At 45.0% G+C, this 25420-nt stretch overlaps 1 protein-coding gene across 1 annotated transcript in view; it reads left to right on the top strand.

Moving 5' to 3' along the window:
- Positions 1 to 25420, top strand: part of antxr2a (ANTXR cell adhesion molecule 2a) — a 60252-nt gene that overhangs the window by 20034 nt on the left and 14798 nt on the right. The window contains exons 13-16 of the mRNA XM_036527958.1: positions 5495 to 5536; positions 5996 to 6091; positions 7853 to 8020; positions 8221 to 8301. Of these exons, the coding sequence (XP_036383851.1) occupies positions 5495 to 5536; positions 5996 to 6091; positions 7853 to 8020; positions 8221 to 8301 (387 nt within the window). The remainder of the gene's footprint in view (positions 1 to 5494; positions 5537 to 5995; positions 6092 to 7852; positions 8021 to 8220; positions 8302 to 25420) is intronic.

The following is a 25420-nucleotide window of genomic DNA, read 5'->3' as shown; positions in this document are numbered from 1 at the left end:
TTGCCAGGTAGACTCAGGCATTCATATTCTGTTGAGTACACCTTTGCTAGGACTGAATTTAAAATAATGAAACTGTAGGTGGGTAAAAGAGGTGTGAGATCTAGCTTCTTCATAAGACCCAGTGACATATATTGCATCTGCCATTTTGTGCTTCAGGTTATATGCCAGTGTGACCGCAGTTGAACTCCTGAACTTCTGTGGTTCATACACTCTCTGCACAGCCACACGCTGTGGCTGTTTAAGACAGGAAGAGAAGATGCTCAGGCAGGAAGTGAAAGCTTGTTCACATCAAGCATGTTTGTTAGCTGAAACTGAACATAGGAAAGAAAACATGCATATTTGCAGTCAACCCTACGTCACATTTCGGGAGTTAATCACAGTCAAATGAGCTGGTGAGAAAATCTGTGAAACTTGTATGATAGCAGATAGAGATACACTATATGGCCAAAAGTATGTGGACACCTGACCATCACACCTATATGAGCTTATTGGACATCCCATTCCAAAACCATGGGCATTAATATGGAGTTGCTCCCCCTTTGCAGCTATAACAGCCTCCACTTTTCTGGCAAGGTTTTCCACAAGATTTTGGAGTGTGTCTGTGGGAATTTGTGCCCATTCAGTCAAAAGAGCACTTGTGAGGTCAGGCACTGATGTTGCACGAGAAGGCCTGGCTCGCAATCGGCGTTCTAATTCATCCCAAAGCTGTTCAGTGGGGTTGAGGTCAGGGCTCTGTGCAGGCCACTGGAGTTCCTCCACACCAAACATGTCTTTATGGACGTTGCTTTGTGCACAGGGGCACAGTCATGCTGGAACAGGAAAGGGCCTTCCCCAAGCTGTTGCCACAAAACTGGAAGCATACAATTGTCTAAAATGTCTTTGTATGCTGTAGCATTAATGTTACCCTTCACTGGAACCAAGAGGCCTAGTACAAACCCTGAAAAACGGCCCTAGACCATTATCCCTCCTCCACCAACCTTTACAGTAGGCACTGTGCATTCCGGTAGGTAGTGCTCTCCTGGCATCCGCCAAACCTAGATTCGTTCATCAGACTGTCAGATAGTGAAGCGTAGGAGTGCAACGGATCATAAAACTCACGGTTCGGATCGTATCACGGTTTTTGAGTCACGGATCGGATCATTTTTCAGAGCAGCAAAAAAAAAAGGGAGACAAATATAACTTCTGCTTTCCATTTATTACTTAAGAACTTAAAGAACACTTAAAGCAAGGAACTTTTGCCTATGGTCTTAAATGAAAACAACATTCAAGATGTCCAATCTAAAATCTTAAAATATTCAATAATCAATTGTTAAATTAAAGTGCAATATGAGGCATGATGATACCTTCTTCCTTTGAACAATAGTGAATGAAAAAATAGCCTTTGTCCACATCATCAAAAAAAAGTCCAGAATCGCTCCCTATTCATTATGTAGTGCATATATAACTGCCAGCTAGCTAACTAACCTTAGTTTCAACTAATTTGAACAGATGAAGCTGGGTGCTAGTTCTTTCATTAAGTTAGCTAGTGATAGCTAGATAGGTAGCGGTATTATCTAGCTAGCAGGTTAATGTCAGTTGCAACTGGCTAGTCACTTAGATAGCTCACTGGCACAGGTAGACACACAGATGTTCATACAAATGTTGGAATAACCTTGCGAACATGAAACTATATCCAGAAAATTATTAATTTATTGTATGACTGTGAATAGTGAGTGAGTGAACGAGTGAGCGATTTTGGACGCAGCCTTCATCTTTGCAATGCTTCTGCTAAGTAAGGTTGCTGGTTTTTAAAATGGTGCTTGTACGCAACTTGGCATCGAGATTTAGGGAATTATTACTTGAAAAAGTAACAGTGGCAGTAAAACTGTATTTCACACTATTATGGTTAAACTTAAACAGCTACGGTCCGTTACACCACTAGCGAAGTGTGATTCATCACTCCAGAGAACGCGTTTCCACTGCTCCAGAGTCCAGTGGCGGCATGCTTTGCACCACTCCAGCCATCGCTTGGCATTGCGCATAGTGATGTTGTGCTTGTGTGTAGCTGCTCAGCCATGGAAACCCATTTCATTAAGCTGCTGACGCACAGTTCTTGTGCTGATGTTGCAGCCAGAGACAGTTTGGAACTCTGTAGTGAGTGATTCAACAGTGGATAGGTGGTTTTTATGTGCTACGCGCTTCAGCACTCGGCGGCCCCGTGTGGTCTAGCTGAGCTTCGTGGTTGAACTGTTGTTGCTCCTAGATGCTTCCACTTGACAATAATAACACTTACAGTTCTGATCTAGCAGGGCAGAATTATCGCGAACTGACTTGTGGCAAAGATGGCATCCTATGACAATGCCACGTTTAAAGTTACTGAGCTCTCCAGTATGACCCATTCCACTTCCGAGGTTTGTCTATGGAAATTGCATGGCTATGTGCTTGACTTTATGCACCTGTTAACAATCGGTGTGGCTGAAACACCTGAACTCAATAATTAGGAGGGGTGTCCACATACTTTTGGCCATACAGTGTATCTTACAGTTTTAAATATAGAGCTGTGTTGTGTTGGCGCATACAGTCCTTGTTCTCTGTCTGCTGATATCAAGATAGTTTATGGTCGGTAATTTCTCGAGTGAGGAGTTGAATTCATCAAACGTGTCCTCGCTCCCCTGATCCCACCAGGCCGGCTGAAAGCTGTCCTCTCGGCTCCGTGCTAAGCCACGACAGCAGCTGCAGATGGGGACGTGGGCCTCTCCTGTGCTCTTTGGAATCCGGCGTGCTGAAGCTCACCACCAGCAGCGGCTGCGAAATAATGTCACTTCTCTTTGAGAGCCTCGCGGGACTCCGTCCAGGACGGGACGGGAGCATATTTTGGAAAACCAACAAACGCATTAAAATGTAAACGCCCCGCAGCATCTCTGGACGCGGCTGTGTTTGTCTTGGTAGAGGGGCGGCTGCTCGGGTCCGCCGGGGACTCGGAGAACAGGAGGACCATGTGTGTGTTGTTAATATTTAAACTAGATGGTGCCGGTTTGAGCAATCAGAAAGACAGCGCGGCGCAGCGCAGGAATGTTGCCAGGCGAGAGTTCATTTTAAGGGTTTTGCAAATCAGCTCTCGCACCGTGTTTAACTTTGTCCGCAGCCTAATGACCTACCTCCTTCCATCTCTGCATCAGAACACATTAGGTAAACATTTAAGCACTACAGCTGTACACGGAGTACAGTAGGTTCCATGGATTTTTTAAACACTTTGGAGGAAATGAGGTCTGGTGTTGATAGTATTACCTTGTGGGTAGGATGTGGAGAAGTAAATTCATGTCTTTATTACAGTTGCGATTTCATCACTTGAATTGCTGCCTCAGGTTCCAATTGGGAAAAGCATGGAAATGGGCAATTTAAAACCATGGGCATCCAGTGCCTGTCAGACAGGTTTGGGATGCAGTTAGCTTTTGATTTTCAGATGTTTCTCTCTTCAAGTTTCAAAACTATAGCAAGCTCTGTGCCTCAGCAGTTGTAACTCATTTTCAATGAGAGCGTGTTCATTGTTATAAGTAGGTTGTTGCTACAGAAGGTTAATTTAGCGTCATTGAAAGTGCATTATTTTCATTTGCAAATATGCTACCTGCCACTTATCTGCTGTCAGATTAAGCGGGCAAACAGCTTGACACAACATGGTGGGTTTAGGGGGAGAGAGAAAGAAAAAAATAATGGATTATAAAATCCAATTGGACAATTATGGACTAGCCATATGGGAATTATGACCCGAGTATTCAGATTGGTCAGGTCTGTTGCCTTGCTGTTTGGGAGTTTAGCGGCTCGGGCTAATGTCAGATGGTTAAGTGCCTTATGATTTTGTTTTTAATTACGGCACGCACTTTAACGGCAATGGGGGAAGGGGGTGGGGGGGGGGGGTGTGGCTCTCCTACATCTGTACGCCAGGTACCTTGAAAACCTAGCAACAGAGCATGTCATTTGGATAATGTTCTATTTATCCCACAATATGTCCGGGAATATAAATCTGCCTCTTAATTACTTAATAAAAGAGGTAATCCGTCAGCGTAAGGTCTGCCTAAAATTATGTTAATCATCGTACCCAGAGCCTACTAATACATATTACAGGATTTGCAAACAGTTAGCTACAAGTCAAAGAGTAATTAATTAACCCTAAATGATTATTTTTTATTATAATAATGACAACAGTGTGTTGGATGTGTAATGGTATCGATGTTCTTTAATGTGTACGGAACAGCTGTTCCACCTATGATATGTGATAATTATGTGGCTTTTTTTGTTACTAATTTGGTAAATGCATAACCTGCACGGATGTCATATCCATTTTTTATGAGTAATGGATGGAAGCTCTGCATTTAATTTTGCAGTTCTCCTGCAGACAAATTGGAAGATTGAAAGACGGCCATGTGTTCAATGCATAGAGCTTATAAATGCCGTATATAGAAGAGCAGGTTGAACCTGTCACATGAATTTAGTGCTATGATTTTGTCACTTCTTCCTCTGAAATCCAGGAACGCATTTTCACTCTCACCTGAGCTTTACTGAGGTCTTTTAGGCAGTTCCAGTCCTAACAGTGAATTTTTCAGGTGCAAGTGTGCTCTGACTTCCTGAGGCTTAAATAATGGTCCTTGCTGACCGTTTGAAACAGCAGGGGCTGGTTGACACTGTGTGTGTGAATATCAAAAGGGTCCTGATGAGGCACTCCAGTTAGTCAGCTTTATTTTACACTTGAAGGAAGATCTGATCTGTGTGTGTGTGGCAGTATATGTGTGTGTATGTGCATGTGCGTTTGTGTTTGTGTGGGAGATTGCCTGCGTGTGTGCATCAGTGTGTATGTGTTTGTGAGTGTCTGTGTATGTGAATGTGTATGTGTGTGTGTGTGTGTGTGTGTGTGTGTGTGTGTGTGTGTGTGTGTGTGTGTGTGTGTGTGTGTGTGTTTATCAGTGTGGTGTATGTGCGTGTTTATGTGTGTTTGTGTGTGTTTGCCGTGCCCAGTGCCTGAGCCTAGACACTCATCTAGGAGACGAGGTCTGGAGCAAAGCCCAAGCCGCCCCTCTGCATCTGATTGAAACTAATTAACTCCTTAGGACTTTATGATTGGGGATTGCTTGGATGCACTGAACCTCGTCCAATTAATTAAGAGATAAACGGGCAGCCGTGCTCACCCCAAAGACTTCCTGTCAACAAGTTGATTTTCAGCTTTTATTGTTATCATTATTATAATTTTAAAAAATTTTCACTGGGGGCCCCCTGTGTTGGTTTACCAACGGGTCCCCATAATCAGGCGTCGGGGGCCCACGGTCTCTGGGTGTCAATTTGCGAAACGGCCCCGCTGAGTCGCACAAGGCAAGCGCAGGATGCGGGAAACCAGAGGCGGGGTCACCAACACCTGCTGCAGGCCGCGTCTGTCACTGTGTTCTCCATTCCCCGTGGCACAGAGCACCGGCGCCGCAGTCTCCCCACAGCTTCAGCTGATCTCTCTCGTTTCTTTCCGTTTCAGGTTATCAGAGACCCTCCGCCGCCCCCGCCTGCCCCAAAACCAGTGAGTACATCTCAGGACCGTCTTCCAGAGGCAGCTGGGCCTTTATTTTCCCTCTTCCTGTGCTGTTGGCTCGAGCCCTTCTGCGCTAGAACTCCAGTCCAGAAGGGAATCTCCTTCTCCCATCGTACAAAGCTCTCCAGCTTCTCTCCATGTGTCGAACAAGGCAGCCATTCATCTGTCTGCCCTCGTTCACGTCAGCTCAGGCAGCCTTGACAAATCAAAGTTCAAGAGCCGTTCACAGTCCTCAGAGAGACGAGTAATGAAACATTCCCGTGTTTCAGTTCCGATTTACATCACGCCGCTGTACTGTAACTTTAATATTTTTTCTCTCTTTCTTAATCGTGGATTACTGTACGCGCGCACCCCCCCGGTACATCTTAATCTTCATTGTAAGGGGCATGTAATCCCGGGAGGGTTTTTAACGAAGGCGCTCGCTCATTGTTGTCTTAATTCCTCCAGGAGCCCGAGGAGGATCTGCTGCCGAAGAAGAAGTGGCCCACTGTGGATGCGTCCTACTACGGGGGAAGAGGAGCCGGAGGGATCAAGCGCATGGAGGTTAACCCCCTGAAATTATTCCTTCTCAGCACGTCGACTCACCTGCTAATGTCTCCCGACAGCCCAAGTCCTCACTCTGAGGGGGCGGTGGTGCGTCGGATACGGTCCTGCCCTGCCGTTTCCAAGGCTCTTCAGATATGCAAATGGGGCTGTTTTAACGGGGTTTTTTTAGGCCGGAATCGCGGGCAGGGCCTGTCATCGTTTGGCGGCGGTGCGGCCGTGACCTTGAACTCAAGGTGAAATCTGAGTGCTACCTGTCGCAAAAGGAAAACAAGTTCAGTACACAGACGTTGCTTTGTGAAACAGGACCAGTGTATATTACAGTGTCCACCCCCAAAAAGCAAAAGCAACAACGAAAATGCTATCTTTCGGACCCACAGACAGACAGAGAGGAGAAACGGTATGCTGCCGAGTTGATAATCCACCTGCCAGTTTGTGGTGGTCGGAAATGCATACAGCACAACTTTGTCACGTCTCCGGGCCTCAGTCACTCGGGCCGTAATGGATGTTGAAGGGGAGATGGGTGACGTCGGGGGCCGGGTCGCTCAAAGTTTCGCAGGCGAAGTCTCCACAGATGCGGCGGGGCGCCGGCTCCTCTGTGTGACGTTGACGGCTTTGACGTGACAGGCCCTGCCATCTCCTCCGCCGCGGCGTCTGATTGTCTTAAGTCACCGCGAGGATGAAGGATTGAGGGACGCCGCCAGTCTAATGAATTCGGGGAGGGGGGTTGGCAGGGGGTGGTGGGGGGATGCTGGGCCTGTCAGTCTTTTGTTCAGCCAGTTCCGCCGGTTGCGGGGGCCCCCTCAAAGGGAGCCGAGTTTAAAGAGCTGCTCGTCCTTCGCTCCGCTGCGCCTCCTGCGAGGCCTGGAGGAGAGGTGGCGTCACTGGGATTTCCGAGACCTCGGGGAACGGTACCCCCCGACGTTTCCCACGAGCGACGAAGCGCGGAAGGGCCTCGCTGCGCTCCCCCCCCCCCCCCCCCCCCACCCTCCCACCCCGTCAGGTGGAGGACTTTCATCCTTCCAGACATCCCATCTCCATTTCTGAGGATCTATGGGAGGATCAGGGGACCGACTGCTCTTAAGATCAACCTGTCCTCCCCCCTCCCGATTTAAGCGGGAAACTGTCTTTGACGACCGCGCGCGGAAGCGGCAGAGATGGGAATGTTTTATTCATCCGGAACTTTCTAAGGGGATATGCAAAGGTGATGCAGAAAATCTGTTAGGCATTGTAAAGGCTTAACCTACAGCTTGGAGATTGTGTTGTTAATTAATCACCTCTCCTATGTATGGGTTGGTGGATTTACCATGGCAACAGATGTGATGAATTTAATTAAAGAGAAGGGAAAAAAAATACAAATAACCGCAATATACACAAGATGCCATGAAATGCGAAGAATTGTGAAGATTGTGCCAGTTTTATAAAGCAGTACTTTCAAGGAGATGCTTGCTTTGTGTTTTCTGTTGCTTAACGCCTTATACAGGCAGGCCGGCGAGCTGACCTAGCAGAGTTTTCCGTTGTTAATGCGCATTATGTTAGACACATGTAAGAGGTCTTTATATACACACATGCATATATACTGTATGACGAGATATGAGTTATGAAAGATGTGTTTGATCCGTTGTTGATTCAGGTTACATCAAACACGTCCCACCTGTGAATGTATGAATTACGTAATTGTATGAATTACGGTGCATACATCACTTGCAGATCAGGTGAAATACATAGTCCTCTCTGAAAGCTTTGTGGGTATCGCTGCAGGTCCGCTGGGGGGAGAAGGGATCCACAGAGGAGGGGGCGAGGCTGGAGAAAGCCAAAAACGCTGTGGTCTCATTGCCAGAGGACGTGGAGGAGCCCGTTCAAAGAAAACCGCCAAGACCCACCCCCACCTACCAGCACCAGCAGTCCAAATGGTACACTCCGATTAAGGTGAGTCCAAATGTTACATGCCAGCTTGTGTAAGTCCAGCTGGAACATCCCAAACAAGGCGAGATGTAAGTGGCACTCCAACAGGTGACTAAACTTAAAATGAGTGCAAATGATACATGACTCCATGCATTGTTTGGGATGCACGCTCCCGAAGTTTACAAAGCAGAATCCGTAGAGACTCATTGCCGTTGTTTGTTCAGGGCCGCCTTGATGCACTGTGGGCTTTGCTGAGAAGGCAGTACGACCGTGTTAGCCTCATGCGGCCTACGGCAGAGGACAAGGTAAGCCACCGAGACCGATATGAGGTAGAACACAGACCTACACCGCAGAACGCCACCACAAGAGGCAGGAACTGAAAAGAAGACGCACTAGGCCGGAGCAGTCTGTTCATTTATTTAAAAAACCTGCCAAAAAACAAAGTTCACACACATAACTGTGTGCACACCCTTTTATGTGCAATCCAGGACGCAGTGTTGAGCAGTGTAAGCAGTGTAAGCAATTAGGAGGCCTCACAGCAGCAGGAAGTTTCTGGAGGCATTGCGAATTTATGTGTCTGTTACCCAATCGGGTCATGTGACCTGCAGCTGGAGAAGATCACGGCAGGATGTGACAGACATGCCCTTATATGGGGGTGGATATCTATCCCTCAGAGACAGGATGTTGATATTTCAGCCTCCTTATTGGAGCAAAAGGAGGGGGGGGGGGAGTGGAGACAAAGGCTGACTGATCCTTAAAAGAATACACACGGAGTTGTTTTAACGTTTGAGTCCGTTGCGTGCGGTATCGCTGCCGTAGGGCCACCGGTGATGAAAGCAGCGGTGAAAATCAGCGCGGTTTGGAGGCCGACGCAGGACTGCAAGCGCGGCTTATTCTCGACAGCTGTTCCGCTGCAAACGCCATTTCCTGGTGCCTGGCCTTGAAGACACTGTTGTTTGCGAGGCTGCGCGGGTCCTGCGGTGCGCTGCATATTCGAGAGGAATAAAGCTGTCTCTCTTTGTGCGGAAAAAGGCTGACGCCCTCCAGCTGGCCCTGAGCCAGCAGATAAAACGCAAGGCGTGGGTTTGGGGACTTGGACACAGCTCAGCGTTAGTCACAAAATCACGGCCCCTGGATGTCAGGGCGTGCACTGTTAGGACAGGTGTTACTGTAATGTAATATTTTATACGCTTTTTATACAAATTCGTAATCATTTATAAAAAAGGCAAAACATGTTCCAACTCACATTTATTGTTTTCACATTAGGCAGTCTTCACTGAAAAGATAAAAAAAGAAAGTCTCGCTGTGAGTAGATGTTTGATTATCGTGCAGGGATTTTACATGAAAACCAAATTATGTTGTTTCAGGTCTGCACACAACAATAGGAGTGTTCATTAGCTACCCCCCTCTGGAAGGCAGGGTACGTGACAGAGTCGATGAGGGACGCTGTTACTCTTGTTTACGTTTTTGCGGGTAGCTCCTTTGCCTGTTAGTCTAACCGATCGCCTTCTTAAAAAAAAAAAGAAAGAAATGGAACAAAGTGGTCTCCGCTGAGCCGCAGCGACGCGCCGCAGCCGATGGCCGAGGGCTGGGAAAATGCATTGTGGGTCTCCGACAGGGGCCCCCGGCACCTTTTTGGCTCAGGCGAGAACTCGAGCAAGAACGCCCGACTTTCAAGCCCTTGATCAAGTCGGCCCCGGCGCAGGCGCGAGGTATCAAAGCCGGAGGAGCCCCTGCCGGGGCCCCGCGGAGCCGAGGCGGGGTGGCGGGAGAGCGGGAGAGCGCCATGCTCCTGCCGCGGAGCGGGGGAGCCTTTGATGGCGGACAGGAACCCTCCGGGGTCATGAATTTTTCAGCGGCGGATCCGCGGGGTTACAAGGACTCGTACAGGTGTAAGGAAGCAGGTTGTCGCAGACATCTGTTCCGCGCGGAGACCCCCCCCGCTCCACCCCCCCCATCCCCCCCCCCCCCCCCCAATCCCCGCCCCGCCCGGAGCCAGACTGCTGGATTGTCAGCAGATGTAGTTTAGAGCAGCGGAGCGGTTTTTTTGGTCTCACATTTACTGCCTGAGGGGCTTCGACACCAAAGGTAGAGCGGGGGTGGACACAGCTGCACTGCCGAACTTGCCCGAGGCACAAATAAAGAGATCTGATGTGGTTTGACTGTGTTGTTGGGGAGGCTGGGGAGCGGGGGAGGCACTTCAGAGCCAACTTAGCGCGGCAACATCTGCCGCCAAGTTTCCAGGGAGCGGCTGGGGACAGCAGGTAGGGAAGGTGGCGGAGAGGAGGCGGGCGCCGTTAAGGGCCGGAGCTCTTTTGAACGGCCTCTTATGGCAACCTGCTGGCGCGCCCAGCAGGACTCTGTATTGTTTTACAAAGCAGCGGCCTGCAAGTGTACTAACAAGGCACTTTATAAATGATACATTAACATGCATTAACCCACTGCGCCGCCGCACAGAAGGAGCGTGGAGGCAGGCAGGCAGCGCGCAGGAAAAAGCGCCGTTTGCCGGGTCTGCGATTCCACAGCCCGCGTTTGACTCTCAGTCTTTGCAGTACATTACGTGGCGTACGCAGGTTCAGTGTATGGCCTAATGGTGATCTCCTGTCCTGGTGCAAAAGCCATGCTTCTGTTGGCTGGTTCATGTCTATCATCTCTTGTCCAACTGTGTTTAGTTGCTGAAATGCCATGGAGTGGAAGAGCTCAGTTGCACTGAAGGTTTTGACAAGAAACTGACTTTCCTGACACCTATTTTTTTATTTTTTTTTTTATTTGTTTCTTTCTTGTTAATTCTATTCAGCAAGATTTTTTTACACCCTGGGTTATTATTTCTGCCCTGTTTAAAAAAAAAAACAATGACATGTTAAGAAATGATGATGAATCTAAAAATGTGTTCAAAGGGAAGGAAGGAGGAGAAAAGAAAGAGGCAACCCCCACTAACCGTCGTCCCAAAAGCATTCTGGCCACTGTTCAAGACGTATAATGTCACTTAATCCTAGCTGCTGCATACATTAAACCCTATTAAAATCACCCTCACCATAACACATACCTTATTAGCCCACACAGACGGTTTGCCTCCTAAGGGCAGCTCCGTAATGAGGTGGAGTGTATTTTTAAATTGTGGAAATTCCAGCCGCGGACAAAGAAAACATGTCAGCTGGGGTCCCGAGGCTGTTACCTCGCAGTTTCACTCGCCCGGCGAAATTCTGCGGCCATGGCCCGGCATGACAGCGTCTCTGTTTAACAGCCATCGGTCACATAAACAATGCAGGAGAGGCTTTTAATTAAAAGCCCCTTAAAAGAGGCCCGCGCGCGGGCAAGCCACGTTCCCGGCCAGCCCGATCTCAGAGGGTGCCGTTACAGAGAGGGGGGACCGGGCGGCGTGTTGGCACAGAGGGGAGAGGGCGGCAGGGGCGAGGAAGGGCTTCGGGGGGGAGTAGACTGGGCTGGAAGGAGGTCCCCTGGCTGGGAGACGTACACGTCTAAGCTCGCCCCCCTCCCACCCCCTGCCGCGACCCCCGCTTCTAAAAGTCGGCCCGGGACCCGGCCTCAGAGAGCACGCAAAAGACAACATTTGCCTGTTTGCGCTCCGAAAGCCAAGTGACTTAATGTCATCCCCTCCGTAATGTAATACCAACATGAAACGGGGCCAGCCGTTCGTGACATCTCGGATTTGAGAGGGGGCTGAATGGATCTGCTCTGCATGACCGGCCTTGATCCAGTTACTACCAAGTGTTGACAGCACTGAAACAGATTTGATTTTGGGTTTTGCAAATATCTGACCTCATGCTCTTCAAATGACAATAAGGCTGTATCATATGTCTGTGTCTGCTCCGCAGCCAGCGCCTGTGTGCCCCCTTTAGAACGCGGACACCTACGTGGAGGGAACGGACACCTGCGTGCGCTGAGCATTCCAGCTTCTTTTAGTGACTAATGATCCGAGAATAACAACGTAACCGGACACATTATCACCAATTATAACTGATGCTGTTAAGTTTTTTTTTTTCACGAAGGACCACAGAAACACGGTACGAGCCTGCGATTTTGACGTTCGCTCTTTCTCTCCCCTCCTCGCCCCTTTGCAGCCTCCCCTCTGACATGCACCCGTTTCTCTGTTGGAGCACATTTTTAACATGTCTTGTCAGACAAGCCTAACAATCTACTTAATTTTATTAATGCTTCGCTTAGCAGCTCTCCCAGAGTCGACAAGGTCTGGCACAACTTAAGAGCAAGATAGTTACATGTGCCACACTTCCTCCCAGTCCCCCCAGTTAGCCCTGTGTGTGTGTGTGCGTGTGTGTGTGTGTGCGTGTGTGTGTGTGTGTGTGTGTGTGTGTGTGTGTGTGTCACCCAAGGAGGCGTAACACATTCTGCTTGCTGATACTGAGAAGCAGCCCCACCATAAATTGAGACCGTGTACAGTAGTGACCATCAATACAGTATGATCAGCCTTGATAATGGCTGCAGGTGCCAAGGCTAAGAAATATTATAATCCTAAATGCAGAGACATTAATGTATTTTGAATATAATACACTGTGTACTGCAACGCTGTCAGGGAGAGTGCCTGAACAACAGCTCACAGCGCCAGAGGTACGGAGATGATTGTTACATCCACAACAGGTTAAACCTCGGTCGGAAAAGCGTAAAGCGCTTCTCGGTTATTTTTGCAATGCGGCGTTTTGCTTTAAAACAAACTTCCCGGTTTGAGAATTAGCAGGCTGGCAAACGGATTGAAGTCAAAATGAACCCCAGATCACAGAGCGTGCGATTTCTAATTAACAGCGTAATTGGAATTAAACCGAAGGCGTCACGAATAATGAAGCATTGGAAACACAAGAGAGCCTTTGTGCCATCTCTGTTCGCAAAAGGGTAGAGGTGACGGTAAAACAGAGCACAAACAGAAAATCCATCCCTGCCTCAGAGTTCAACTGGCGGGGGGGGGGGGGGGGGGGGGGGAAACGGCTCCCCTGGTGGTGTCCCGCACGTGTCGGAGCTCCTACCCGTGGCGGGCGGCGTCTCTTGGCGGAACAGGTCCAGAGGTCCGATTATAACCGCCCCCCCGCCCCCCCCCCCCCCCCCCCCCCGTCTTCAGCAGGGGGCCCATTTAGGAGACAAAAGGTGCGACCGTGGACCGGCGGCGGAGCGGCTCTTCGGTCCCCCCTGAACCTGCGTGCCTCTCGCAGGCCTTGAATACCTCATTAGTACTATCAGCGAACGGGCTTGTTACCCCTAACAAGCCGTAAGTGGAAGGCTGACAGTTCAATTCAGCCAGCGCTCCCGAGAAGGGAAGTGACAGCCTCAGCAGCGGTCCCGGGCGCCTGGGTTTATGAAACGGCCCCGCACTCTTAACCAGATTAGTTTCTTTTACATTAACCGCCGAAAGTAGGGCAGATGTCCGTGCGGCTGGTTGTAAATTTGATAATGTCCGCCGCGTTAATCTGCGGGGCCCGCCCCTGAAATGGCCAGGCCCGCTGGTAACAGGATTGCACTTAGGGACCCCACTGGTCGGGATGGTGTGGACAGGGGCGTGAGAGGAGAAAGGGGTGAGGGTAGAAACTGGGGGTGGGGCAGGGTGGTCGTGGGGATGACGGGGGGGAGAGAGAGTGACTTCTGTCCCAAAACTTCATTTATTGTCACGAGGTGTCCGTTGATGGCCATTAATTAGGCAGATCACTGCTATTGTCTCAAATGTAGATAACTGATTCACACCCAATCTTTAAATTGCTGAATATTTTAGCTCAGTGGATCATATTTACAAGTGATTAAAAAATATATATGTTGATATGATACATATTACATGCATTAATTATAAAAATCACACCATATCATTATAAATTTTTTTATATTACATATATTTTCAGAATTTTCTTCAGTAAAATATAGTGGGTGTACTTTAGTTATGTACGGCAGCTTTGTATATTTTCAATTATATTCTTATTTCTCACATTATTAACATTCCATGTTACGAGTTCTTGTAGATATTCTCTGTTTTTTTTTAAATGTCAAGACCAAAAGTAAAGAAAAAAGAAAAACCTGAAATGCTTTTAATGGCTGTCACCCCTGTCACTCTGTCACTCTGCTCGGGATGGGCCGCTTGGACAGGGCTCTGTTTTTTTTTTTTTTTTCCTTTTCTCTGGCGCTGCCCTCATTTCCCCATGATTAGTCAGGGAAGCTGGTACCTGCACTTGGACCAGGCCGCGCGCGCGCCAGTGTTTACCCTCCCCGGTAGCTCTGATTGAATGGGAGTTGATGTTCAGCCGGGTGCCTTCCACCAGGCCGGCCAGCGCGGTGGCTGCCCGCGCCACGGCACCGCCCCCTTCTCCTCCGTCACCTATCAAAACGCAAAAGTCTGGGCGCTGATGGCGGGAATCTCCGCTTTAATTAAATTACATTATTGTAAATGTCAGCTTTGCCGAGCGAAGCTCTGTCAAACGGATTTTTCTCCCCCCTGCCCGATATGACAGATATGTAAGAAAATCACACGGAGGTGAAGTAATGTATTCTAATTTCCCCCTTCCCTTCGTCTGTTTGATTTGAATTTTTAAAGAGACGTACAAAGAGTGTCTGCTGCATCGAGAATGCTTGTTTCTGGAGACCATACCTTCTTGAACGTTCAATTACAAACGTCCCGTAATAATCATTTCGTTGTATGTATGTGCATGTATAATCCATATTAATGTATGTTTTTGTATATTGGTCCATAATTAATCTTTTTTTAAGGCTTAACCAATATGTACAGATATTTGTGTTTATACAAAACTAACTAGTAATTACACATAACTAAAAGGCTTTGTAGTCATAATTTTTCATATTTGTAAAGATCTGTGAGAGGGTATCTTTAAATAATATTAATGAGCATTTTTGTCATTATGAATATGAACAATACAGACTGTTAAGTATTATAAACTTTAAAATTCCATACAATTATACTTTTAACACAGAAGTAAATATTTACATATATTATAAAATTTTGAAATTGTAGCTATTGATTTTTTTTTTTTTTTGTCAGTATGTAGTATCTTTAGTAATTATCAGTAACTTTTCATATTGGTTTTACTCTATTAATTTTAATTTAATTTAATGCTCTTGTGATCCTGTTACTGCTCAGTCCTAAACATAATTCCATAACCAATTAAAAAAAAGAAAGACGAACGGAATAAAGAAATACTTGACTGTGAGTTTGAGAGTAATTGATACTGCGGCGGCTATGTTCTGATGCAGCTCTCTTTACAGTTCCCTGTTTTCAATAGTCCTCTGCCTACTGGTGTGTCACAAACGCGGGTCTTTTCACAAGGGAGCGCTGGATGGTGGAGTGGGGGGCGGGTCCCTGCTGAGGGGGGGGGGGTCAAAGGCCGTGCCCCCTGGCTGCGGGAATGCGCCGCCGAGGGGGGAGGCGGTGGATTATATAACTTCCCGGGGTGCTGACAGCAGACATGGATCATCGGCAACCCCTCGATATCAGCTTCCGATCTCTAGTCATGTGAACGAGGGTGTACCCGCCATCGCCTGAGAGGGTCACTCCACTTCCAATTAATAACTGCACGCTGTTAACCCCGTCACTGCTGCCATGGTGGAGTTTTAATTAGCTTGATTATGCAAATAAGCTTTGTAATGCAAATGAGGGAGCCCCCTTTTTATACCATAAACGGTAGGCTCAACAGCTATTAGGTGGAATTTTTATTTGTTTTTGTCAATAATTAATTGTACTCAGGAGCACATGATGGTCATTTTATTTTGTTAGGCGGTGTTTCTCGAGCGGGCATTTATCGGCCGTCATCTAAAAAACCGTGACGTGTGGCGAAGGACGCTTCCGAGATCTTCCGCCCAAAAACAAATAGTATCAGAGGAGCGGCGTAAGTGGATCTTTAAGTGGATGAATCTTCTTGTGAAACAAGTTTGTCAGGGCTCAGATGCACCGCGCCATGTGATGTGAACAGATGTCTTTTTTATAAGATGTTAGCTTTGCCATCTTTTTGTCAGTTTGCGTTTGGAGCTCCTTCAACATTTGATTATCCAAGCTTGAATTATTCATAAATAAATGACAGCATCTTGTTCATTATTGATAGAGGGAAAAAGACACAGATGTGAAAGTAGTTGGCTGTAATTTTGAATACTGAACAGGGCAAACTTACCCTGTGTGAGGAGTAGCAGGTTCATTGATTGGACCCTGTGATAATGAGTGTACTGTATATTTCTGGTATATGCATGCAATGTAATATGTAAAATGTATACAGTACATAACAGTACAGTTATTGAATATTATTAAGTATATTATTGTTTTTCTGTAGCCATTTCTGTACTCGATTTAAATTACAATTCCAAAAGAAAAAGATGCCAAAGAAAAATCATTTTCTCACGCTAATCTGCTGCATTTTTATTAACAGCTTTTTAATATTAATGTTGTGACACAGTCATATTTATGGACATTTAAATGAATGAAACAGAGCAATTTGATTGCCTAATGCGAAAGGGCTTACTTTCAGTCTGTTGATAGATTATGGTGAGAACTTGGTGCTTAGTTCATTCACTTGTCGGACCTTTCAGCCCAACGAAGAAAGGGTGAAGAGACATCATATTTTATCAATATGTCATTTGTCATTACAAAGGATGTCTGTTATGCTAATGATAATAGTTTATAAAACACCATTATACCCTTAATGCTAATGTGCAGTTTGATGATTTATAGGGTCACTCTGTAATTTGAATTAAATAATGGCAGTGCAGATTTAATTAATATGTAAGCTGTTTGATCACTTAGCACACCATTTTTTATAGGTTTATTATTATTATTATTGTTATTATTATTATTATTATACACAATATATCTTATTATGGACACAATGTCTAATAAGTTATGCTCTTTTATTATTTTTGTGCTGTATGTGGCATGTATATTCAATAAACAGTAGTAGAAAGAAAGATATTTGTTATACAGTAAGTGTCAAAACCACACTGAAAGTTTTGAAGTGAGAGCTAAAGAGAAATGGTATTGAAATACCAGTAGTTTTATTTTTCCACAGATGGATTTCACATTTTAAAAGTATTCTCTTTTCCGTGTTTATATTTAAACTGCATTTCAAAATGCGATGATCATGGTATAAAACATAAGGTAAAGGTAAAGTGACGTAAAACAAAGGCAAATCAGCTCAGTCCATTTCGTCCCGTGTCACTCACATGCCTATAATGTTCGTCTGTCCGTGTATCTCTGTGTCTCAAGACGAATACATATAAGCAGCCCTGAATCCCAATCTTTGTGTACACAGATGCAGATTCTTGCGAGCGTTCTCTCCATAGTCTTAATGGCGTTAACCCCTCAGATGGCTCAGCCCGAATCAAGTATCTTAAGTGTCTTCTTGCCTAAGCTGGCTTTTCAGTTACGGACCGGCAGCCAAACGGAGAGTTAGCGGCACACTGGCAAAAGATGCGCTAATGTGCCAGGTCTCCTCCTCGCTCTCGCTCTGTCTCTCTCCCTCTTTGTCTTTTCAAATTGAGACGGGGAAGACTTTCCAGCAGTGACAGTGGTACTAATTAAGACGTAAAACCGTGGGCAGCAGGTTTCTGAAGGTTACACTGTCTATACTGGAATAAGTGATAAAGAATGAACTCGCTGATGACATGTGACGTTTTCACGAGGGATGATGCAAACTACTGCTAACGAAGGCCGGGGACCTGGAGAGGGAGAGGCGAGGGACAGGGGACAAGGGACAGGGGTGTGGGGGAAGACAAGGAGGGAGGGAGAGAGGGAGAGAGGGCGGGGGCTGGTCCACCAGTCTTGCTGACTACCACCAGAAGCAGTGGGAATTCCAGGCCAGCACATTAGTGGCGAATAAATGGTTCAAGCAGATAGAAATGAGGCAGCAGCAACAATGCAGCTAGCAGGTCATCTTCTGCCAGCACACCCCAGGTTTCAGATCAGATCTGAATGGCGGGCTTTCCTCACATGTAGTTTACAGTGGAGGAGGGGGAGTGTCCTGGGGAAATGTTTCCCAGAACAGGAGATGTTGGCCCTTATTTTATTCTTACCTATTATACAAAACATTGAATCCATAATGTAAACATGATCTTGTTTCATGGATAAATATGCAATTATTCCGTATAGTATAGTTACATTTTGATTGTTTACAAAACCGTTCTTGGTAGTCTATATGCTTAATTGACATTAACTTTAACATGAATAATGGGTGTGTTCAATGTTTGATGTTCAGTGTGAATGCTTACCACTGTTCTTTGTAATTCATTAACATCCGAATGGATTTCATGTGGTGGTGTGGCAAAGCCTTATGCTTGTGAAACGACCTGAAACTTCAACATTGGTTCCACTGGAACCATCACTCTACTGTGAGGGGATTTAATCTTCTCTTCCTCATAGTAGCAAACCTCTATTTAAAGTTCTCTCACACCTTCGGGTTGTCAGAAGCTGAGTGTAAGAGTGACAGTGGTGTGAAGCTGGTAACACAGGTTTTCTTGTCAAATGTATACCCATGTTAGTCTATAAGGTCATATTATCAGATATGTCCATGTGGTTTTACCTGGAGCCTAGGTAGAGGGACATCAATGCAAATTAGTGTCAGTCCCAATGGTGTGTATGTAAGCTATATATACACTCAGTAGACCATATGCATAAAAATACGCTTTTAAGGATTGCTAACCACAGAATCTGCATTTACCATAGCAAAAATGTTTCACACTGTTGCATGCTGTGTAGTAGGAAAAACATTAATTCAAACAAAACATTAATTCAGTCACATGGTGTATTTTTCTGTTGCTTTACAAATTAATAGAAAAAATTGTACTTAAAATAGTCATACATAAAACATGCAATCCAATTTCTTTTCCTCAAAGAAAATATACTTGACATGTTGTGCTGAAAAACACATATTCAGAGAGTATGGAGAATACTAAGAGGATTAGCATATATCTTGCCCTAACAGCCAAATCTGAGCTGAATTTGCACAAACATCGAGGAGTTTTTTTTTTTCCATCCAAAGAAGTCACTACAGGCCTTTTGCCTGCTAACACAGAGCAGATCACATATTACAGCACAATTTTTTCCATGAAATGAGCTCTGATGAATATACTAAATGCACATACTGATGAATTTCTGTAAACCTAGCCACCGGGAAAGTATTGATATAATCGTTTTAAATGTAAGGAAATGGTAAATTAGGTTCTTCTTTATTGCAGGAGAAATGAGTGTTAATACCATATCCTGATATGAAATGTCAGCTTGAGGCAGCCTTGCATATCTAGAGTTTGAACATATGCAAATATGTGAGATGATCACACTTTGTCCAGTGTGACATGATTTAGCCTTAACCCAATGAGAAAGTTTAGCCTGTGCATGGATTCTCGGAGGCACATTATATAGAAACAGTGTTTGAACAATGGGTTCAAGGAGTTCAATCCCATTGTTAACTGGCTATTTTCACTTTGGTACTGTGTATTTTAAAATGAGAAATCCAGACTGTGGTGATGTACTTAAGTATGCATGCACGCATGTCACATCATAATATTACACATATGTAAAAATGCATTTTGGAAGATATGCTTGAATTTACCTGCTGTACACTGTATTATATATTGGCAGTTTTTGAAGTTCATTTTGGCCCACATTCCTGTGATTTTGAATTTCATATCTCTACATGTATTAACAGAACCTCGACATTACTTTTTAATAGGAGTGGTAAGCTTTACCATCCCCCATCACAGCTCAGAGCGTAACATCCATGCCCTAATATGAGTTAGTGCACCATGAATTAGCACCACAGAACCAACTGTTTGAGTGGTTGTAAAACACAGGAGTTCCACAGGGAATCTTGATCCCAGCATAGTAGAATTATCGGATGCAGCTCCATTTTAATCACGATGAGCACGTTCCACGTGCTATGGCTACCAGAATGCACACGTGTCTCGGTCCCCCCCCCCCCCCCCCCTCCTTCCTCTCGTCACACTGGAAGTCTCTTTTTCCAGTCCATATGTGAATCGCATTGTCTTGGAACTGCCTTTGTTCCACTGTTATCCACCTGTTTTTTGTGTTCCTGTTCAGTTATCACCAGCTGTCTTGAACTTGAATTTTAAGTTCTGGCCGTGTGCTGCATTGCAGAAAAGGTCAACTGTTCCGTTTACTTTCAGTCTCTCCTTTGAGGCGACATCCTTCCACGTCACTTTACTCTGCTCGGGTCCTGCTGCACGTGGAAGTGGCACAGGATTGTACAGTATGTGTATGTATTACACTTGAGAGCTTTCCAGCACCCGGCTAGTCTTTGCCATTTCTGTTACTTGCAAGTTGTTAGTCACCTCATTCATTATGTTGGTTTAGCCAGTTCCACCCAGTCCTGAAAGTGCCAGTGGTTAAAGACAGCTGGAGAACTTTCAGGATTGTAGTCAGCTGAGGCCAGGGTGAAGCAGTCCTCTGTACCATCACAGAAGTGAAACAGTCTTGCAAGAAAATGAGAGTCTACTTTATACTCAAAAATACTGTATTTACATCTCATCCCTTAAGGAACACAAGTCTCTAGCAAGTCAAATAAAGAAACTAAAGAAGGCTTTATTTTGAAAGTGGAAGTAAATGTAAAACCAAAGAGATGTGAGACCAGAGTTTAATTTTAAGTCATATTTGCTCTAGACAACACAGCTCCCCTTGGATAAAAGGGATTATTTTTTGGTTATCAGAGACCCATTATCCCTGCTGTGATTACTCTTCAGTCAAATCAATATCACAAAGAGTCAAAGAGTCTCCCTAAAACCAAGATCCACTTGTGACTGAGGAAGAAAAAACCCATAATGCTTAATTAGCCATTAGCTGGCTCATAAAAGGCAGAGTATTCCAGCATATTTTTGAGTCCTTTTACAATTCAAATTTTAATTTGTGGAGAATAATGTGTATTCCAGTTCTCCAATGATAACTTAATGTAGATTGTTTAAGTACTGTAGCAGCAGGGCAATAGCTCCTCTGCATGCTTTTCCATGAGAACAGCATGACACCATACTTTCACCAAAGCCGTCTCATTAACCCCTTCTTTGCTCTCAAGTAGCTCTGCCTTCCTTTTCTCCCTCCAGTTTATTAACATGTGTGTTTATTCTAATTTGGAAAAAAAAAAAACAGCAGACCAGCGTGCAGATGAATTAGAAAACGAAGCGTGTCGGCCGACTGGGCAGAGCGTCTTGAGAGGACAGAAGGGGTTAATGAGAGCGCCTTCATTAGCTGGTGTAAGACATCAACACCCGTGGCCCGGCGAGCAGCTCCGCCGGGACGGCGTCCGCCCCGCCAGCACCCGGGAAGTGGGTCCGGGTCAGCCCACCTGGGAGGGAGACAGCTGCCGAAACCGCATCCAGCTCTCATCAGCATTAATGACTCGCATCTGACACCTCATCCCAGCCACTCCTGTTTAGTCTGGGATGTATCGCATTAGAATAATTACTCCTTGTCAGCCTCTATTTAATAGGCCTCCCCTCGCACGCACACGTGCGCGCACACACACACACACACACACACACACACACACACACGCACACACGCGCGCAGTCACCAGCCAGGGCATCAAAGCCAGCCTCTTGTCACTTGCCCTCAGCAAGCTGGGTTGCGGCTCTGCATGCGTTTAAGAATGCTGGCCGTGAAGGGACGGCGCTTGGTCTGGGTTTGGATAAAGGAGGAAAGAAAAAAAGACGACACACACGTGCTCAACGACTGTGGCGTGTTGATTCACAGTAAAGCCTGTCTGTCAAGGCAGCTAATTTCCATGCTCTTTGTTGGTACTATCCCGATATCTGCATTGCCTTGAGTGTATATTTGCACTTGGCACTGTGGGAACATCCCTTTAAATTTCAATATGTTTGTTTCTTTCTCTTATTGCAGGTGGGTTGGAAGTGCTTTGTCCCCATGCTTTTGATTGAATACATATTCACTATTGAAAGCACAAAGCTACACAATACCAAAAAGAAAGAACATTTGGAATTTTTTTCAGCGCTGCTCTGAGAAAAATAGCTTTGTTTCTTGCCACTAAATGCTGATGATTATGGCTGTGTCATATGTTTCTGTTTTGGTTAAGTATTCAAGTATGAATAACATGACTATCCCTTTTAAATAATGTATCTAATAACAACTCAGTTGAAGTCAAAGCGAGCTGTGAAATTCAGCTGCCAGCTATGGTCCTGCTTTGTGCTTGTGGGCTGCACCTCCATTACTGCATGTCGAAAGTAGGAAAAGTTAACTCAGCCCGATGAAAATCCCCCGCTGCCGTCATCCCTGGCTCCATTATTTAAGGCCGTCTGGAGTCTTGCTTGGGCTGGATTTCAGCGCTCATTCCAGAGGTGAAAGGCCAACAAAACCGAAATGCAGTGCAGTTTGACATAGTGACCCAGTTTACACGCAGGTTTCCAGCTCCAGCAAAAGCTGGCTTGGTAAATATTCTTACACATTTAGGGACAAAATCTAAATACGTATCAATACAAACAAACCTTAAATATGGTCATGCCAGTTTCTCCAGCTCGTGCCAAATATGGTCAGAATATTCTAATTTATAATGCATGCAAGATAATTCACAAGCCCCCCCTCACAAAAACTGTCCTAAGATATCATTTGTATAAAACTGGCTGGGCTGTTTCAGTGAGGTGGCCGCAAGATTGATGGACACCTGTCAGTTTGATTATTTTACTAAGGAAATTCCCATTTAAAAGCAGATGAATTGCTTCGCACTTACAACAAAAACACTTTGTCTGGGTTTTTTATTTTCGAGTAGATTAAATCTAGACGCCTTTTAACGTTTTAGCAGCACACGCCATTCTAAAAATCCTGAGTGAGAGTTACCTCCGTGGAGTTTAGCACAAAGTTTCCCTTTCCATTAAGCTCTTGTCCAGGTCAGGCAGGGTCTTTCTGAATTCATGAGTGTTTTTTTCCATGTAAATGAAGACACCATCAACTCTCATCTGAAGCAGCCTGTTAAAGTAACCGTGTGGCCTAAAGAAAATGAGGAATGGGGGCAGATGGTGAAACGGACACGGGACAGTATATCAGGAAAGGTTTAGCGGTGACATCCAAACTGCTGCTCTCCAGCGCCACATGACCCTTCCATTATTTTTCCCTCCGAACAGGTCACCGGTGATCGTTTGTAAAGGTCATTGATGCCCCGTATGGTTGCATGAATTTGTTTTTGTGCAAAAACCTTGTCATGTGAAGGATGTCAGAGAAAGTGTGAGGTTGAAAGTGTAGCTTCAGGCAAGGTCACAGAAAGGCCCTAAGAATTACCCTAGGTCCTCTACAGCTCTGAAGATAAGGGCTTCAGAATTTGGCTGGAATTCTCATGATGGATGTAAATGTCCATCACGGTCCAGCCAGTGTATGTTAAAACCTGTTTCATCTGCATGGGGGTCTGATATGCTCTTTTTAGCATGTCTTTACTTGTATTTGAATAAATTAGGAATAGGATCCTGTTAGCTGTGAACATGTGTACCTGTTACATATTACATATGCAATAGTTATATTCTCATTTGCATTCAAAGTATATTGTTCTTTCTCTGTTCTGTTTCATGTGAGTAATTTTTAGGCATTGTATCAGCTCAAGTTTATGAGGGGGGAAATATTTGTTAGGGTGTCAGTACTCCATCACAAGGCAATGCCAGTGGGTTCTGAGTACTGAGACATGTTGCAGTTCAAAATCCTGCATTGCTTTTTTATTTTTTACTTTAAAAAACAGTTCCTTTTATCCAGATTTCAGTTTTTGCCTTTCAAACTGTGTTTTATCCTAGCCATTTCCCACCCTCCAACAGGTACTGAAATTACTTTAAAGTGTTGTGCCTTGTGGCATATTATTATCCAATGTCATTAAACATTGTTTGTGTCTGTGTGTTTGTGTGTGCACGCGTGTACATGTGTGTGCATGTGTTTGTGCGTGTGTGTGTTTTTGTGTGTATGTGATTGTGCGTGCGTGTGTGTGTGTGTGTTTGTGTGCATGTGCGAGTTTGTGTTTTACCCTTCACCAGCCCATGTCTGTCCAGCTCAGGTCACATTAACCCAATTCTCACAGTTGCAGTTTAAAAAAAAAGCATCTCCTTTATCCACCATAGCCTGGAGCTGGATCATGCTGTTATATTTCTACCATCACTGTGTGACCATCATGTTATTTACTGCCTGCATTAACATGCGGCTTGATAAGCATATTTTCTACAGTAGACATAACAAGGTGTTTTATCACCAGGGCTTTCCACAGGATATAGCAGGGTGTGCAGCATGTTTATATTTATATGCGGGTGTTTTATCGCCCCACATAAATAAAACTTTTCTGTGCTGGAATTTAGGGCTCAAAATTTACTATAAAAAATGGACTTTACTTGCAGTTAAAGGCATTTCACTGCTATAACTCAGAGTCCATGCAGTGAAAAGGTAAAGCATTTCAGCTTTACTGTATATGCATTGATAAAATAAGTATCACTCCCTGGCTTGTAGTACAGTCAATCTGGCATAAATCCCTTTAAAAACACATGCAAATGCCTGCACTCAGAATGAAAATGTTGGACTTAATTATCTTTCTTTATTTTATTCTTTGTGACAATACAGACAGAAAAGAAGAATAAAATTACAAAAGATAATTATGTCTTATTTTTTCATGCCTGAGTACAGATCGTTCTGCATCCGTTTAATATTATTATTTTTAATATCTCCCAGGCCAATTCACTGATCGGACACTTGAAAGCTTTTTAGTGTGAAGTCACTTTCTTTAGAATCTGTTTTTGCAAATGACTGGGTTCTGTAAAGATGTGCATGGGATTTAACAGCCTGATTAGAGAGAGGGGTAACATCCTGTGGATCTGTCAAATGAAAGCCCAGAACATTTTGAAGGAAACTTCAGCCTAATTTTGTGTATTGTTATGGTGATTACTCATGATTGTAATGATGGTCCCAATAGATCACACTTTAGCCCTGTTTACCCTTCCTTAGTCAATCATGTCAACTTTGTTCTGCGCTCTTGCATATTTTAATAATTCATGCACACAAATCATCCCTTAAGTTTGTAGAATATTTGGAAGACCTCTTCAACAGACTAGATTGTTCAGACCTTTTTATTTGATTGAAAAGAACATAATTTCATTTTTAATTATCAGTGTTTATCACTGATGTGATTTAATGATTATTATACAAGAATGTACAGTAATTCTCCTTGTGTTTACCAGTAATAGGATTTTATTATATCTGATCTTTCCCATCCTTGATTTAAAAACCCCACATGGGCCCGGTGCCAGAGCCGTTTCGTCCTGCATTAGCCTCATCGTTGAGTTTAATGCGCGCCACCCCACGCGAGGGTAGGAGGCTGGGCACCGGCGCGCCGCAGTGTCCAAATGGCAGACTCTTAGACGCATACTCACCCCGCTCTGTCCTGACAGCTCACTCCAATTACTGCCCTCCCTGTCGCACGCGCACATCTCCACTTCCTG

Source organism: Megalops cyprinoides, chromosome 4, assembly GCF_013368585.1.
Source record: "Megalops cyprinoides isolate fMegCyp1 chromosome 4, fMegCyp1.pri, whole genome shotgun sequence".
NCBI classification, from domain to species: domain Eukaryota; kingdom Metazoa; phylum Chordata; class Actinopteri; order Elopiformes; family Megalopidae; genus Megalops; species Megalops cyprinoides.
The sequence above is the reverse complement of the archived record's forward strand: the minus strand, read 5'-3'. Positions and strand labels throughout refer to the sequence as shown.